At 38.2% G+C, this 19,573-nt stretch overlaps 1 protein-coding gene across 1 annotated transcript in view; it reads right to left on the reverse strand.

The window, feature by feature from the left end:
- GRIK3 (glutamate ionotropic receptor kainate type subunit 3) overlaps window positions 1-19,573 on the reverse strand; it is a 239,526-nt gene that overhangs the window by 78,556 nt on the left and 141,397 nt on the right. The window contains exons 3-4 of the mRNA XM_026702721.2: window positions 5,502-5,759; window positions 2,054-2,235 (exon numbers count right to left, since the gene is read on the reverse strand). Of these exons, the coding sequence (XP_026558506.2) occupies window positions 2,054-2,235; window positions 5,502-5,759 (440 nt within the window). The remainder of the gene's footprint in view (window positions 1-2,053; window positions 2,236-5,501; window positions 5,760-19,573) is intronic.

Genomic DNA, 19,573 nt, shown 5'->3' on the forward strand with positions numbered 1-19,573 from the left:
TTATCATTCACATTTTATTTTGCCCCTCCGTTGGCACCCTGACTACTTCTTTGAGATTAGTGTAATTTTTGTCCCACAGCAAGCTGTCCTGAGGAGAGTTGGCCATGGTAAATTGGCCGAAATGAGTTGACTATGTTGAGTTGGCTGCAGTGAGTTGTCATAGACTTGGCCCGTTCCCCTAATTGGACATTTTTCCCCAAGACCAATCAGTCCCAGCATCTTCAATTCCTCTGCATTGTTTCTACTCTGCTAATCATCCTTGTTTTCCTTCTCTGCCTCTCTTTCCATTTCTGTAAAGTCTTCTTTAACCATGGAGCCTAAGTCCTAGATACACATTCCCACAAAAGTAGAATAAAGTGGAATGATTTCCTTTAATTTGAAAATGATGCTTCTCGTGATGAAATCTAATATTACATTTGCCTTTTTTGCAGCACCATCACACTGCTGCCTTGTGTCTAATTTGCAATCAACTACTATACCATAATCTTTTTCACAAATACTATTACTCTTGAATGAGTGAGCAAAACAATGAAAATAGATCAAGTTCTTTAATCACTTAATGCTCCATGTATCCTCCATGCATACTTTTTAATCAAACACTTTCTGATTTTTTTTTTGCTACCATCCACTCATTCAGCTTTCCTTGTACAATATTTTTCATGCATCTGGGGAGCAAGAGGTCCACCTAGAATAGATTATTTCTACCATGTGGCTCAGAGAAGCAACTCAGATAAGTTCTTTCTTTTAATTCAGGGGGAATCAGTACATTCCTGCTGAGGTGAAGCTTATAAGGGCAAGATAAGGGCACATTTACTGTGTGGTACACAACTATGTCCCTGCCCCACAAGAGAGGGTGCAATCTAAATTCCTAGGACTGATTCTGTGGGTTCCTTATTGTGCATCCAATATTGCCGTAAGATTGGAATTGGAGGTCAAAAGTTGACAACTGGGTTGTGTCACACTGGTAAGACCAAGTCCACAAATGGTTCTGGGCATCCCATTTCCAGAAGGAATAGAAGAATAGAATAACAGAGTTGGAAGATACCTTGGAAGTCATCTAGTCCAATCCCCTGCTCAAACAGGAGACCCTATACCATTTCAGATAGATGGCTGTCCAGTCTCTTCTTAAAAACCTCAAGTGATGAAGCTCCCACATCTTCTGACAACTTCTGTTCCATTGGTTGATTGCTCTCACTGTTAGGAAATTTCTCCTTATTTCTAGGTTGATCAGTTTCCATCCATTATTCCTTATCTGGTATTCAAGTGCTTGGAAAATAGATTGACCCACTCCTCTATGTGACAGCCCCTCAAGTATTGGAACACTGCTATCATGTCTCCCCTGGTCCTTCTCTTCACTAAACTAGCCATGCCAAGTTCCTGCAACTGTTCTTCATATGTTTTAGCCTCCAGTCTCCTAATCATCCTGGTTGCTCTTCTCTGCACTCTTTCTAGGGTCTGAACTTTATTTTTTTATAGTGTGGCAGCCAAAACTGGATGCAGTATTCTAGGTGAGGTTTATTAAGGTTTTATAGAGGGATACCTCGTGTGATCTTGATTGTATCCCTCTGTTAATGCTATTTAGGATTGCATTGACTTCTTTTGGCTCTGCTGCACACTGCTGGCTCATATTTAGCTGGATGTCCACTAACTCCAAGATCTCACAGTTACTACCCTTAAGTTTGGTTTCACCCAGTCTACATGTGTACTTTTGGTTTTATAGAGTGACATTAGTATCTCACTTCCAACTCTATTAATCTGTAATCAAGCTACATGCAGCTACATGAGGAGCTGCAAGGAAAATGAACTATCAACAACTATTTCCAAGATATAAAAACTGGGACCAGAAACTACATAATATGTTACAGCTGCTCCCAGACCTTGTTCCTCATCCTACTTTTTATCTGCTCCAAATTGAAGCCAGTATGGCTAGCAACTGAAAGATTGCACTGCAGTCACAACTTTATCCCTGAGTAGAAATGTGAAAAGCACCATCAGAACTGCAAGGCCCTGTAATACACACACATACAGAGAGAGAGAGAAACACACACACTACCTGCTTGAGGATATGCACAGCCATTGTGTGGGTGCAGTCAAAGATGATTCGGAACTCTCTTCCCCGCTTCATTTCCTTTAGCAGAGGCCTGGAGTCTTCTGTGTCGAGGGGCAACTGGCGGATTTTCAAACGGATGTTGTACCTAGATGGCGCCATTATCAACTCCTGTAGCCGGATAAGGCCTTGGGGAAGACAAGGAGCAACACAAAACAGGAGGCATGAGTTGTGCAGGCATTCTGGCCCATGCCACTGCTTCCCAAGCAAGGACATCCAGAGAGGGGACAAGGCAGTACAGGGTCATGAGAGGGCAGAATTCCTTCACTGGAGAATTCCTGGTGTGCTGTCGACTGATCCAGGTTGGTGAATCTAGCACTCTGGATTATGCAGGACAATAAAAAGCCATCCTCCCAATATCAAATGGATTTGAAAGTTCAGACAAAGGCTCATCAGGGGAAATTTATTCCATTTTACAGAAGAACAGTCTGTGATTGCAATTATGCTATTGTGTTATCCCAAAACAATTCAGGCACCTGGCCCAGACAAAGCTGAATCTACATAGGTGAGCAAGTTTTGCAATTACAAGTGACAGTAGCATCAGCAAGTTTAAGCTAAGGAAATGAAAGCTGAGAAGAACAAATGCCATTAAATGGCAGAAGCAACCCTTCAACATCTTCTCCTTCAGAAAATGTGTGCATGGTGTTGGCTCAAGTATCTCCTTGATGGAGGAATCACCTGTTCTCTCTCCTCTGGGGAAATACAGCAGAACTGAACCCTTCCCTGTTTGAGATCTGAAGGAGAAAGTCTAGCCTAGCAGTCAAAGCACCGTAATAGAGATTCATCTGGGGGAGGCCATCAGACTCAGTGGTGGGTTTCAAAGTAGTTTACCACCAGTTCGGTGGGTATGGCTTGGTGGGTGTGCTTTGTGCGCGTGCACACACTTTGAGTGCATGCCTCAAACGCACACTTTGCACATGCGCAGAGGATTTTTGACTCACCTCCTGCAATCCCGCACTCTCCCTGTCGCTTCAGCAGCTGACGCGCAGCAATCTGCTGTGCCGCGCAAAGCAACTGCGCTTCAAAAGCAGGGAATAAAAGTTAGCATGGGAGTCCAGGCGGGCGGGTGGGCCCAACAGCAGCTCCTCAGAGAGAACTGGTCCAGTCTCGGCTGATCTTTGGCTCTACCAGGACACCAGAACTGGGCTGAGCTGGCAGAATAGCACCACTGGTCAGACTGCTCTGAGAAAAACAAACCCTTTTCATATTGAAGCCAAGGAGAAATGTTACCAAGGAGGTCCAAAAGGCAACTAGACTTTATTTTTCCTTGAAAATGTTTTGCTTCTTCAGATCATGGCAACATGGACAACCATGACCTGAGTGATTCTCCATAGAATAGACATGGCCACTAAAAGAAATGAACAAGTTCCAGCAGACTAGAAGAGGCCACCATTATTCTTTAATATGCTAGTAGCGCTCATTTTGCTGCCACTCCAAAGTTAGTTTGAAATATTACTTAGTAGCATGTTAATATTATTTTAATATATTTGTATTATTTATATATTACATTCATTGACTGCCCATTTTACCCCAAAGCAACTCTAAGCAATTTGCAATGTTAAAAAGATAAAATTTTAGAAAACCTATACACCATAGGAACTAAATAATAAAAAAAAGATGAATATACAATCCTAACTGAAAAAATGGGGAGGGAGAGAGATCTGTTATTATCTGTCAACCATTCCAATGTGAAGCCCTCCACTGGAGCCCCAAGCCAGCTGGCAGACAGATCTTAACTCAAGGAATGGCATATTTTAAATGATACCAGGGCTCCAACCAATCCACCCCCATTCAAATCATAAGTCTCTAGCCGCATCTCTCAGAGTAAAAAAAATGATTTATTAGGAGTGGCCATGTTGGCGTTAGCTGGGTGCAGCTGACGCTAAAATACATCATTCGTGTCTCCCTTGACCCTGGTCTTCCCCCGACCCCCTGGATGTATATTCTCCAATGGGACACATCCATAGCCAAGAGTCATCAATCATGCTCTCCAGTAATATTCTTGTGCGCCAACAGCTTTGGGCTGCCAAGGCGATTATCTGAGGCATTTAAGCAATGCACTGCTTTCCCCCATTCCCTTTCTTCTGGCAGCAAAAAAGACCAAAAGAGTATTTTTTTAATGGACAAATGATTCGTTAAAATGTCCACAAAGTCATAATTTAAAAGAAGCAATTCTAAACTTTCTCCACCCCATATTTAGTGAGGAGGAAGCCAAGAGGGGCCTGCCAGGACGAATCATAGTTTTCATGCTCCTATAGGAAAGGCTCTGCTCTGTCACTTCATCACATGGTAGAACCTACAATGTGGAGAGAAAATTAAGGATTGCCCAATGAAAGAGGAGCTGAAGCACAAAGGCAGCCCACACTAGTGGACACAGGACTATCACTGTTGTATCTCGCATAGGAAGAGCCCGGGAAATAGCTGCAAGAGACAGGGTCGGTTCAGTCCATTCTCCTGAATGTGGGCAACTGTAGCACTTGTTCCCCTCCTTGGTAGCCACCATCCACATTTTCCCCGAGGCTTAGGGAATAGGGACAATGGAGACATTTTTGACAAGGGACACATCCAGGGGTAGGATTCTACCTGGTCAGACTGGTTCTATAGAACCAGTTGTTATGATTCTGCCCAGTTCAGAGAACTGGCAAATCATGCCACTGGCTGGCCCGGGCCCTCCCTGCCCACTCACTCCTTACCTGGCACGTGCACCATCCAATTTGCCTGCGTTTGGTAAGTTGCTATTTTTCCTCCCCCGCCCCCCCCAAACCATCAGCTGTTCTGCTGTACCGGGAGATTTAGATTAGCTAGAAAGCAGGAAATGGTTGGATTTCTTGCTTTCTAGCTAATCTAAAAGCAGAGCTGAACCTCCCTTAGAACTGAAGTTTCTATTTTTCAGTGCAGACTCAGGCAATAGACTGCAGAAAGGTAGATCTCTGAGTGAATCTGTGATTCTGGGAGCAACTCAATCTGCCTGCCTGCTTTGCCTGATTTTGAGTAAAAGTTGCTCTTTTTTAATAATAATAAAAAATCAATATTTACATAATGGTGTGCTGTGAGTTAATTTTATAAATTTGCTTGCAAGCAAATTTTATGTGGCAGACAGGCAGCAGATTGCAGAATGGTAGATCTCTGAATAAATCTGTGGTTCTGTGAGCAACTCAATCTGCCTGCCTGCTTAGCCTGATTTTGGGTAAAAGTTGCTCTCTTTTTTTAATAAAAAATTAATATTTACATAAATATTCACAATATTTACATACAAACCAAGCCCAGCCAGTCAGCAAGCCATGTCCCCCCAGTCACATGACCACCAAGCCATACCCACAAATTAGGCCACGCCCACAGAACCTGTTGTTAAGAAATTTGAATCCCCCCTGGACACATCCCCAGTCCAACTTACCTGTGCTGTCATCGTACACCACAGTGGCCGACCTCCACTTCAGGTACTGTACAAGATCCAAGATGGCATGGCTGAGAGAGGCATAATCCGGGTAGAGATTGACATAGAAGGTGTCCTTATTGTCCAAAGGGTGATGCTTCCATCGCAGCTGTATGTGAGGAACCTCCAGTGCATTGCAGATGGACTGGACCGCGTTGGTGCATGAGCCCTGAGAAGGCCCAAAAATGGCTACAACGCCCAGGGCAAGCTGGTCACAGGCTAGGAAGAAAAGGATCCAGACCATTAGCCAGACTTACTCTGGAGGATATCAGGTGCAACTTATGGAAGCTATGGTGTGGCTGACCAACTAGCCCAGGAGCTTCCCAGGTGTTACTCTGTCTCACCAGCTAGTAATTGTAAAGTTCATTTAGCTCTTTAGTACTAAGCATGATGTGTTTTTTTCTGCTTCTTTCTGTACCTATTAAGCTTTTCATTCTTACTTTAAGTTTTCACTTTCCCTAGTGGTTTCTACACGGTGACTGTGTTTTCATCCATTACCAGTATTGGTCACCACTTTTCAGTGGTGTGTGCATTGTGCAGTTGGCATGAATCACACGGTGCAAATGTGCTTAAAAAACAACAACATACTAAGCCATCCCTTGACTCTGCTCATTGTGAAACTGGTGTATCACCATAGCAAATTGGTGCTATGCTCCCTCCGAAGGCTTCCTGGATCCCTGCAAGAACTACATCATCCTGAGTGCAGTACTGTCCAATGGCTAAACAGCCATAAGCTTAGCCATTCCAGTAACTGCTGATACATCATTTAATTTTATTCACAAAAGTCTGTATTACAGAAAGCATTTCACAAATATCATAAAGAGAACTCAGAAGTTGGCTCTGGCTTTGGGTTCAGTTATTATCAAAATATATGGAATTTTCATTCCCAGCTATTAAAGGCAGATCAGAAGGGGTTTGCATTTTCAGAGTTGTAGCCCAGGGCTCTGTATTTGTTATCCTCCCAGCTTTCCAGGGTTGTGACACACTGAGTACACACATCCTTCAGCAAAATGACTTGCAACACTGATATGTTTCCAGAATACCATGAGACTGGAAGAAAGTGATATCTGAAGGAAGATGATTTCACAAAGGCTACAGAAAAGGACTCTTGGGGCCTTTAGGAATGGGCTGCAAGCATCTCTAGACCAAGAAGGCAAATTAGGTCTAGGCAGAAGGCATGAATCAGCCTTGGTGCTTCATTTTGAGCCATAAAAGTCACCTGACCTGCCTTGCCAATCAGAGAAACTCCAAAAGCCACCTAACAGCATGGCATATTAAGCAAGGTCGACTGGCTTCACTCGGGTGTCGAATCAAATGGTATCTGGTTATGCACTGAGGACATGCAGAAGGACCAGAGAAGTGGCTGAAAAGAAGCAATGGAAGGGCCACAGATCCATGACATGGCATTCATACATGTGGACTGGAACAGCTATATATTTATTCCAGTCCACATGTAAGAGTGTCATGTCATGGATCTGTTTCCATTACTTATTTTGATCAACGTCTTTAAATCAAAACCCTCCACTGAAACTTCCTAATGCGAATGTTAACTTAGGTCAGTGATGGCGAACCTTTGTGGCACCGAGTGCCGAAATGGGAGGGCATGTGTGCACGCAGGGAAGCACCAGGAACCGGAAGAGCAGCTCCCTGGCACACATGTGGGAGCACCGGAAACTGGAGGAGCAGTTCCCCAGTGTGCTTCCGATTTCCACCGTACGCATGCATGCCGGCCACCTGGCCTTCCAGTTTCTGGCAGGCATGAAGATCAGCTGGCCAGGGAGCTGCTCTTCCAGTTTTCGGGACTCCTACATGTGTGAAGACCAGCCGGCCAGCATGCATTGGAATCGAGAAGAGCAATAGGTGATGGCTGGCATGCCTGGAGAGATAGCTCTGTGTGCCACTTCCGGCACACATGCCATAGTTTCTTCATCACGGACTTAGGTAGAGAACTGAAGTCATTTCAATTGATCTTCATATATGCAAAAGCAGAGCTAGACACTTTCTTCCCTGGGCTTGTCACACCTTTTTATTATCTATTTAAACAATCCACACCTCAAAAATAACCTGAGTGGTGTACAAAATATTAAAAACCAAAATTACCACCAAACAATGGTTCATGTGAATCAAGATCAAGAGAACCACTTCCAATTCATCAATATTCACTAGCTTATTAATTTATCATGTGATTGCTAAAATTCATAAATTGTTATTGAAATTTAAAATGGAAGAACAAGTGAAAAGAATGTATGATAAAGTGGGCTAAAATTTGCTTATAATATACAGATGAAGCAATGGGAAAATATGTGGCAGAAAGGACTGAAATTTATACTAAGTTATAATCTTAAAGAAAACTTCTATAAAATCAAGTATTGTTCATATATGACATCAGAAAATGTACTTAGAGGTACTTCAAATCTAGACTGGAAATGTGAGCATGAAGAAGTATCATTTTATCACACTCATGGCGAGTGTGCAAAAAATTAGATTTTAGATCCAAATGCATACACTGCTTCAAAGGTTTTCAAAGATAAATATACAACTGAAACCAAAACTTTCCCTTCTGGGACTGCTTGATAAATAATTGGGAAAAAATGGAACTTTGTTTTTATATATGATAACTGCAACAAGCTTATTGTATATATGAAGATTGAAAGATCTGCAATATGTACAATGGAAGAATACTTGGTGAAAATGATAGAACTTTCTGAGATGGTCAAATTGACCTGTTTGATCAAAGCAAACACAATGTCTACATTTCTTACTGATTGGAAACTGTATGAAACGGGACGAAGTGAACGTATGACTTGTGATTTTCACAATTGGATATGAGAGACTATAGAAAAAAAAGATCATGATGGAGAGAGGGGGGGATGCGGGGGAGAGAGAGAGATTGTAGAACACTGAAGAAGTAATGCCATGTATATTTCTGTGTGGAGGTGAACCCCTTTGGTGAAGAATTGTCTTTCCCCGAGTACACCTGGGAAATGATTTTTGCTATGTGAAGCTCAAATACGGGAGCAGAATTAATCTGTACTGATTAATGTGAATTTTGCAATACACAGAAACAACAGAAAATGCTGGCTCCTGGTTTCCAGTGAGGATTGTGCTGAACTGGGGAAGATAAAAAGAGAAGGATTAGTAAGGACACGATAAGTATCTTCTAATACTTCAGGGGTTGTCATATCAACTTTTTTTTTCAAAGAACCAAATTAGAATACAAGAAGTAATGGGTGGAAGCTTGTAAAGAGAGATCCAATCTAGAAGTAATGAGAACTTTTTTCACATAGAGAACAATTGTCAATGGAACAGCTTGACTCTGGGAGTGCTCCATCTGTGGAGATTTTCAAGAAAAGATTGGACCACCGTTTGCCTAGGATGCAATAATGTCTTCCAACTTGAGCAGGGAGTTGGAATAAAAGATTTACAAAGTCCCTACCAGCCCTATGATTCTACAGTATATCTATATCTATGTCTAGAGGTTTCTGAAGAAGTGGGACAACACTGTGTGTTGAACAGCAGCCAGAAGCTGAATGATGACTTGTGAAATCTCTCTGGATAAAGGAGAGATTATGAGATTGGCCACTTTTACTATGGACAGTTGCTCCTCATGAATAAACTGCAGAAATGGAAGCTTTTGCAATCAGCTCACAAATTGAGCAGTTCTTCTAAGTTCCAACCATTTAAGCTCACAACCTTTGGTATAGCCTATGTGGACATAAAGTTCAGGTGAACTTCATTTCTTCATTTCTTAATCCCTTTGGATTTAATGAATTTATAACTGTAGAGCAGGGGTGTCAAATTTGATTTCATTGAGGGCCACATCAGGGTTGTGTTTGACCTCAGAGGGTTAGGGCTGGGGCATGCCCATGGTGGGTGTGGCCATGGTATGACATGAGACTCATGTTGGGGGGCATCAGTGGTGGCCAAGTGCTAAGGCAGGACTTCCCTGAGACCCTCCCTCACTCTCATTATACAGGTCCTCAAGTTATGCATATAATAGAGCCTGCCAATTACATTCGTAACCTGAGGATTCATTTGACTGAATCATGTTAAATGAACATGATCACTCCCTGCTTTCCCCAATGCATTTGTTAATCGAATGCAGATGTCATTAAATGCACATGAGGTATCTCAGAATGGGGAACAGCATGCGGGGCCTAGTGCTGCAGTAGACCATCCAAGGCCTCTGCCAATCCACTGAGATACCTCATGCTCCCCTGGGGTCCCCACAATTGCTTTCCCCCTCATCCTGCCCCTCTGGGTCCCTACAGACTGGACCTCCTTTGCTAGAACCCAGATTCCACTTATCCCTTCCCACTCCATTTCTCATGGATTACTTACTTTTTGAAGATCTCCAGAGCTCCAGAAGAGCTGGAGCTCTGATCCACTGGCAGAGAAGCCAAAGTGTTTTATTCAGATGATGACAAGGCTGTAAGAATGTGAGATCTAAGAAAACATTTTCATCAACTTCTGAGAAAAAGACTTGGCTTGGGGCCATGTGGCCAGCAGGCCTCAGGTAGTAGAAAAGCCCTGGACTGGACCACAGCAGCCTCCTGCTTCAGGGATTGAGGCAGCAGCAGCAGCCAATCAATGAGGAGCTTGCTTCCTTTGTCTCATCAGGCTGAACTGTAAGCCCCTTGTTGATTGGCTGCCATGTCCCAATCTCTGAAGCTGCTCATTCGAACTAGCCAGTCAGCAGCAAGCAGGAGGCTGCTCATTGCCAACCAGACTGGGCCCAAACTAAGCCTACAGGGTCTCATGGCAGAGAAGCCAGTCTTTTATCCATATGGAGAAAGCGTTTTCCTTACATCTCACATTCTTACAGCTTCATGGGCTTCTGAATAAAAAACTTCAGCCACATGGGCCAGCCTCTTCTGGAGCTTTTTGAAAAGTATGTGCAGTAAAGACATGGAAAATGGGAGGGGGGGGAGCACACGTGAATCCAGCCTCCAGAGGCTCCATTTCAGCCTGTAACAGTCTGGGAAAGGCCTCTGGAGGCCCAAATGGAGCCTCAGAGGACCAGATCTGGCCCATGGAGGCTCCATTTCAGCCATCAATGGGCCAAGGGAAGCATCTGGAGGCCCCTGTGGCCCTTTTTGGTTGGCAGAATGCTGCAGGAGGCATCCAGGTCAAAAGCGGGCTGCAGGAAGCCACTAGCAGAGACACTGCAGGCCAGTCCTTTGCTATTTCCAGGCTGGCCCCCAGGCCAGATCTAAGGACCCCATGGGACAGATCTGGCCTGTGAGCCTTGAGTTTAACATCCCTGCTGTGGAGGAAGTGACAGGAAAAGATTTCACTTTATCATTTTTCTTTATTTTGTTTTATTTTATTAGAAAGCAATAAATGAAAAAAATGATTTTGTCAGAAAAAAAAATTCTGACAAAAAGCATAACAAGGAATTAAAGTACAAAAGATTTTGACAGTTGGGGGCGGTGCTGGCGTTACGACGATACGGCATGCGATCTTGGAGATCTGAGATCACAGCCGATATCTTTGCTCCTGGACGGTCCAAGTGGATCTAAACTGTCCCGAAGAGACAGTGAATGTAAAGAGCACATCCTGTCGATCCTAGGGATATTGCAAAGTCCCTGGTAGATCCAGGAGAAGCTCTTCTTGCCAGCGGCAAAGAGGCAGCCATTAAAGCTGCTGAAGTTGGGACAGCTCCGAAACGGAAGAGAACAGAAAGAGAGAGTGTGCCGGTTTGGTGAGAACTTTTTCTTTATTCTAAGATCTGAAAGGACACCCTAAGGAAAAGAAAGAATCTGTAAAAGTTTTGACAGAAGTGATTAAGTGGCGATTTTAAACAGGAATGTCAAAGTAATGTTTTTTTTCTCATTGCTGGATTTTCTATATATGATCTTGTATTTTGAAACTGGACTGGTTTTTTCATTTATATCTATTTTTTTCTTCTCCTTTTTGATTTTGTAATATTTTAGGCTAGAGGCTCCCTTTAGTTATTTCACTTTTTAAAAATATCTTTTTCTTTTTTTATTCATTCTTATTATATCCTGCTTGGAAAAGGAGGGGGAAAGTGAGAGCAAAGAAACTTTGTAACACTGCCAACTAGAGGCTTGAAAATATTCTATTTCCCTATGACCAGACAAAGCTGAGAAAGAAAGAACTGAGACTCTTTTTCAAGGACATTGCCTGTTTGATAAGATAGAGGGAAGAGCATGAGAGAGTATTATTGCAGGTGCTCTTCTGGGTTTCTATCAACAGCTGGAGTCTGGTGTTGAAGCTTAGGAAAAGAAAAGGTGATAAGTCTTTGGAGAAGAGAGTTACAACAAGAGCCTTGGATAATTAAACAAAGTGCAGTGTGCTCTTTTTATTCTTTTTAAGCTGTGCTACCCCTCCTCATCAGTTTCCTTTTTTTTTTTTTTTTGCAATAGCTATTTGGATTTTTGGCTCTTTGGAACTTGTCTTTGTTTTTTTTTTATTTTCTTGTCTTTGGAAGTTAAATTTTTACGTCTGCTTTTTATTTTAAAGGAAAAGCTTTAGTATTAATTCTTCCCTTCTTTTTCTTTTTAAGGGAGTAGCCTTTTTCTTCTCTTTCCCTTCCTGGTATTTTTGTCTTTCCATCTACCTTCCATATTGGAAGGAAGGTTTTTTCTTTTTGGTTTATTTTTATGCATACTTTTATATTTGAGACCTCTTAATTGGATTAAGGTGTTGAAGAACCTGAAGAATTTTTCCTTTCTTTTTTAGCCTTTTTCTTAACTTTTTTGCCTTTTTTAGGATTTCACAACTTTTTCTTTTTTTGTGTGTGTCCATGGTGTGTTTATGGACTTTTCCTTCATTTTTGAATTTTTATTGTCATTTAACCAACCTATTGGAGTAAGGTATACAAGAACCTGAAGAAATTTTTTCTTCTTTTGCTATTATTATTACTATTTGCCTTCTCTTTTCCTACTATTCTTTTACTTTTTTCCTACTATTTTTATTTGGAACTGCAATTGGTAATTTTACAACTGGATTAAGGTTTAGAAGAACCTGTAGATTTTGAACTACTCAAAATGAGTAGGAAATTAACAGCTCCCGGTTCTTCAACTTCCACTTCTTCCTCTCCACCATCTGGAGGACAACGTTCAATACAGACAATATTAAGGCAAGAAAAAGAACAAGAAAAAGTGACCCTGCAGATGATTATGCAAGGAATTCAAAATATACAAACAAGAACAGAGAATATTGAAAAGAGAACAGAGAACAAAGAACAGGGAAATGATGATCAAGTATGATGAGAGACTACTAAAAATTGAAGAAGATAAACAAAGAGACAAGAAGATTGGAGACATTGATAACAGATTAACTGTGATTGAACAAGATAAAAGTGGTATGTTGAGATGGGAGATGGACAGATCAGAATTTTATCTTAGATTCCAAAACATAAAGGAAGAAAAAGGACAAAATCTACCTGAGATAATGATAGAAATATTGGCTGAAACTTTGGGAATAACTGAAGAGAAGATGATGGATGGAATAGATGGGGTTTATTGAGTCTTCACAAGATATGCGATGAGAAATCATTTACCAAGAGAAGTTCACATCAGATTTACAAAGAAAGCCATTAAAACACAAATATTGCAAGTGGCAAGAGAGAAAACATTGAAATACAAAGATAAGGAGATTGTGGTCTTGAAACAAGTACTCAGAAGAGTGAGAGAGATGAGAAGAGAATACCGATTCTTGACCAAATTGTTACTTTAAAAAGAGGTGAATTATAGATGGCTGATTCCAGAAGGTTTAATGTTCACATGGCAAGAACAGAGATATAGAATTGATTCAATTGAGAAAGCTGAATCATTTTACACAGAATTTTTCAGAGGGGAGGAAGAGGCAGAAAAAGAAATTTCACTAATTGAATTCCAAGAGGACTCCCAAATGATGACTGAAAAAGAGGAAGGTGCAGTAGGTGGAAAGGAGGAAGCCAAAGAACAATGTGAACCAAGATCGAAGAGAGCTGTCAAAGCTAATTACAAAATATAACCATGGAAGAGAAAGAATTGATTACAATTAATATAAATGGACTTAACTCAGCCATTAAAAGAAGGAAAATCTTTCATAAATTAGAGAAATTAAAATTTGATATAATCTGCCTACAAGAAGTACATATTAAAAAACAATATGAACAATTGTTAATACAGCCAAAATTAGGGAAAATTTTCACTTCACTGACACAATGTAAGAAAAGAGGAGTAGTTTTATATATTAAAGAGACCATTTCAGCTAAATTGATTTATACTGATGACGATGGAAGAATATTAATGGTGGAAATAATGGACAATAATATGAAAACACTCCTGATTGCAATCTATGCCCCGAATAACAAACAAGAAGAATTCTATAAAAAATTACATATGAAAATAGTTGAACTGGACTATGTTAATATAGTTATGATGGGAGATTTTAATGGAATTGTAGACAATAAACTGGACTACACAACACAGAAAACAATAAAGCAAAATAGAAAGACTCTCCCTAAATCTTTTTTTAAAATGGCAGATGAAATAAACTTAAAAGATACATGGAGAGAAAGAAATGCTAAAACTAAACAGTACACCTTCTACTCAAATAGACACTTATCATGGCCCAGAAATAATATCATATGGATGTCAACAGAATTGTTAACTAATATTCAAGAAATAAATATTGAAACAAGTACTTGGGCAGATCACAATGGCAATTAAATGGAAAGAACAAAGAAGAAGATCTAGATGGACGTTGAATAATACTATTTTAAAGGGAAAAGACTCCACACAGTGGATGGAGAAAGAACTGGCCTTTTTCTTTGGAGAAAACAAAAAAGAAGATACATCAATCCAGAATGTATGGGATACAATGAAGGCATGTGTTAGAGGCTTGATAATAGACTATACAAGGAAAAGAAATACCATGAAAAGATTAGCCTCTAAGGCATTAGAAGATGAGTATAAAGGACTTGAAAAAGAGCAACAGAAAATGCCACAGAGAAAGGATATTAAGTTAAAAATGGATATAACCAAACATAAAATGGGTCTAATAGAAAAAGAAGAATGAGCACAAAAAATTAGAGGTGCCAAATAGAACTATTTTGAAGATGCAAATAAACCAGGTAGACGGTTAGCATATAAATTGAGAAAGGAGAAAGAATCAAGGAAAATATTGCAATTAATAGATGATCAAGGCCAAGTTTGCCATGGTAGTAAAGAGAAGAAGGAAATTATTCGAAATTATTATGGGAAACTATACACACAAGAGAATATTGATGAGGAAAGAGTTAAATAGTATTTACAGAATGCTAATTTACCCTAAAGAGATTGAAACAATGTTAGAAAGCAATATAACAATGGACTTAACTGAAGCACTTAAGAAACAAAATAATGGAAAGGCACCAGACCCAGATGGACTTCCGGCAGAATTTTACAAAACATTACAAGAATCATTGAATTTTCCATTGCTAGAAGTTATGAATGAAGTTATGTTAAAGAAGAGGATACCTAAATCATAGTCAGAAGCTTATATCACACTTGCTCCAGAAGAGGAGACCGATCCATTACAAATCAAGAACTATAGACCAATCTCCCTACTAAACGCAGATTATAAAATCTTTTCTTCAATATTGGCAGAAAGACTTAAAAATATTTAAATAATTTTATCCATCCTGACCAAAATGGATTTCTGCCAAAGAGACAAATCAAAGACAATATGAGAGTAATCTTGGACACTTTGGAATATTACGAGGCACATCCTGAAAAACAAATGGCTTTGATATTTCTAGATACACAGAAGGCATTTGATAATGTGAATTGGCGATTCATGTTATTACTGCTGGAACAGATGGGCTTTGCTAGAAAATTTATTCAAGCAATAGAAGCTATATATCATAAGCAGATGGCAAAGGTAATGATAGAGGGAGAACTGACAGAATCTATCGATATAAGAAAAGGAACAAGACAAGGGTACCCACTATCACCTCTGTTGTTTGTGTTAACTTTGTAAGTGCTAAACAGAAATATTAGAGATGAAAAAAATATAAAAGGGATGAAAATTAAAAAGGAAAAATTTAAGTTGCAAGCATTTGCAGATGATCTGGTTTTTATCTTAGAAGACCCACTAGAAACAGCATCAAAATTGATAGAAAAGATAGAGACATATGGAAAGGTGGCTGGTTTGAAAATAAATAAAGATAAGACAAAGATCATGACAAAGAATATGTTATCAAGACAAAAGGAAGAATTGGCAGACCTACTGAAAATTCAGGTCACAAATAAGATCAAGTACTTGGGGATATACTTGACAGCAAGATGCAGTACAGTAAAAGAGAATAATTATATCAAACTTAAACAGCAGATAGCACTAGATTTGGCGAAATGGGAAAATCTACTACTGTCATTAATAGGGAGAATATCAACGATCAAGATGAATATATTATCCACAATTTTATATTTGTTTCAAACAATTCCAATTAGCCTTGGAAAAGATTTAAATAAAATTGTGTTGAAATATATATGGCAAGGTAAGAAAGCAAGAATAAAGTTAAAACTTTTTCAAGATGCTAGAATAAGAGGAGGATTTGGTTTGCTTAATTGGGAGTTGTATTACCAAGCTACAAATCTGATGTGGATTAAGGAATGGATAACATTAAGAAATACTAGATTGTTGACATTAGAAGGACATGACCTGTTGTTGGGGTGGCATGTTTTTTTATGGTATAAAGGAACTAAAACACAGGGGTACTTTAGAAGACATTATATCCGGGAGTCTCTGTGGTTAAACTAGGAGAAGATTAAAAGACAATGTTATTTGAAAATTCCAGGCTGGCTATAGTTCATTATATTATATAAAACAACCTGATAAAAGCTTTGTTCACTATTATACTATATAAAATAACCTGATAAAAGCTTTGCTTTGCCTAAATTATTTTTAACAAATATTTTAATTTACATTCCTCCACTACTGCTTTGTGTAACAACATTTCATTCAATCTCTATTTGAAGGAACTGGATTTCTTTTTATAAACCAAATTTACAGGATTAAAAGTCTTTGGTGATATCTCTACTGTAGAAACATTAGTAAACATGTTATTTGAAAAGACAATGTTATTTGAAAATTCCAGTCTGGCTATCAACTATTGAAGCATTTTCTTATCCTATAATATACAAAAAGGAACAAAGAGTTAGATATGGTGAAATATTGAATGAAAAGGGTGAACTTAAATCTATACAAAAACTAGAGGAACAAGGTATAAAGATGAATTGGTTTTCATATGTGCAAATACATTCAAGGTATGATAAAGATTCTAAAACAGAAGGTTTCTATGATAAACTGACTGACTTAGATAAAATTTTGACAGGTACTGATGAAAAGGTGATTAATTTTGGATATGGGATTGATCTAGAGAAATGGCAAAAATTAGCTCCATTTATATTCATGTTAGAACATTTGTAATCCATAATCAAGCCATTTTAAAAAAACCAGTACCAGTAACAGCATCATCCCTTTCAGTTTCTTTCTCTGATGAATTTTTTGTGTAGTCTCCTCTGAGTGCTGCATTTGAATCTCCTTCAATTCTTCCTTGAATATAATTATCTCATCATCTGGAGAGAATTCAATCTAAACCTTTGCTGTTTAAACATAACAATCACACTACGATTCTGATAGGAATCCCTTTAAGAACAATTGTATCTGTATTATGAATTTTTAATCTTATATTAAAATCCTGTTGCAAAATCTGATCCCTTGTCATCTTCCTTTTGTTTTTTATTTTTTATTAAATTTCATAATCTAAAATACAAATGAAAATAAAGATAGTATGGAAATGGGGAAGAGAAATGACAAATTGTAGCAAAAATTCCCTTTGAACATTTCCTGTTCTTTCAAACCTTGAATTTATTCTATAAACATCATCTATTACTGCCTCTGTATCCTACTTCCCAATTAAAAAAAAAATGCTTTTATCTAATATTTTCATCAGAAGCATCTAAGTCTCAAGAAAAATTCCCTCATTTTCAATTCCAGGGGAGCCAAATTCTCTGTCTTTCCAATTTCAGCCTATGGTGTCTATCTTACTCAGTACAATTTCCTTTGTCATTAGTTTGTTTTATCTCACCAAAGGTTTGTTGTACAGAGCTTTCCATCTTATTAATTTCTTGTTTTATTTCCTCTTTCATCTTTATGAGTCTTTCAGCCATTCTTTACCCCCAAAAAACTGTCAGTTTGTTATCACATGCTTCTAATTACGGTATTTCTCATTTTCTCAAATAATGTCTGCAGAAATTCTGGTGTAATTCCTTCCTGCACATTGCTCTAACAACCCGCTCCTCCCATTCATCCTTGTAGTTTTTCAAGTAGTTGCCATTACGAAAAAAAATCTCATTGAAATGAAAAGGTAAAATCAATCTTCTCCCTTTTTCTTTTTATCTTCCCTCCCATTTAGGGGAGGTCTTCTTTTGCCTTTAATACTTTTATCTTCAAGGGTACTTCAAAGTTGCAATCAATATCACAATCCACATCTCCATAGTTACAATTAACACCATAGTCTGGCTTATATTGTGGTTTTATTCTTATAATTGTCTGCACTCTTTGACAAAAAACAAAAAGCATTTCCATGAAGACCCAGCTTTTTTGCATAATTTAATTTAATTTAGTACAATTTAGTCTAAAGCAGTTTCACTAAAAACAGTCTTTGAAAATAACTCCCATTTAACTGTCAAAATCTTTTTTTAAAATTTTGTATTGGTTTTTAAAACAAACATAAACAAACAAAACATAAAAACATCAAATCATCTTCCATATATGTACATACAGTGTGCTGATTGGTTTACAAATTGTTTTGTGCTTCCATTTCATAGTCTTCAATTATAATTACATTGTATATAATCTCGTATTTTGAATCAATATATTAGATACATTAATATCATTATTAATCAATCATTTCACTATACTTTTATTCATTCATGTTTTCCAAAATTTTACTTAATTTGTTTTATGACAATTCATATGCTCATCCCAGATCTATCCTAGAATCATTTTGTAGATATAATTAGAAAAGAATACATCTTTATATATTTATTATTTTCAAAAAGTCTTCATATTTTGTTACTATATTTTATTGTCTAACCATTGATAGAATAGATCCCAAATTTTATAAAATTGTTTATCCTCTTGTTCTCTAATTTCAAATGCCAATCTACTCATTTCAGCACATCCCAATATTTTCTTAATGATTTCCTCCTGTGATGGTATTTTCTCATTTTTCCAGTTTTTAGCAAATACAATCCTAGCTGCTGTTAATACATTTACAATCAGGTATTTCAAGTCTTTACTATATATTTCAGGTAAAATTCCCAATAAAAATATTTCTGGTTTCAAATCTAAATGCTTTTTTGTCATTTTTTCCAACCACGTGTGGATTTTAGTCCAGTATTTTTTAGCATCCACACAAGTCCACCACATATGGTAATATGAGCCAGGTATCTGATGGCATTTCCAACATTTTTCGGATTTATTCTTGAACATTCTTGCTAATTCTTGTCGGGGGAAAGTGCCACCTATAAAACATCTTATACGAATTTTCTTTATATGCTGTTGACATTGTCATTTTATAATTTTGAGACCACAATTTTTGCCATTTCTCAAGATCAATCCCATATCCAAAATTCTTCCCCCAAGCAATCATAGTTTCTTTAACTTGTTTTTCTTCTAGTTTAATTTCTAATAAATATCCATACAATTTTTTAATCACCTTTTCATCAGTACCTGTCAAAATCTTATCTAAGTCAGTCAGTTTATCATAGAAACCTTCTGTTTTAGAATCTTTATCATACCTTGAATGTTTTTGCACATATGAAAACCAATTCATCTTTATACCTTGTTCCTCTAGTTTTTGTATAGATTTAAGTTCACCCTTTTCATTCAATATTTCACCATATCTAACTCTTTGTTCCTTTTTGTATATTATAGGATAAGAAAATGCTTCAATAGTCGATAGCCAGACTGGAATTTTCAAATAACATTGTCTTTTCAAATAACATGTTTACTAATGTTTCTACAGTAGA

Source organism: Pseudonaja textilis, chromosome 10 (genome assembly GCF_049901715.1).
Source record: "Pseudonaja textilis isolate UNSWEBS1 chromosome 10, rPseTex1.2, whole genome shotgun sequence".
Classification (NCBI taxonomy): domain Eukaryota; kingdom Metazoa; phylum Chordata; class Lepidosauria; order Squamata; family Elapidae; genus Pseudonaja; species Pseudonaja textilis.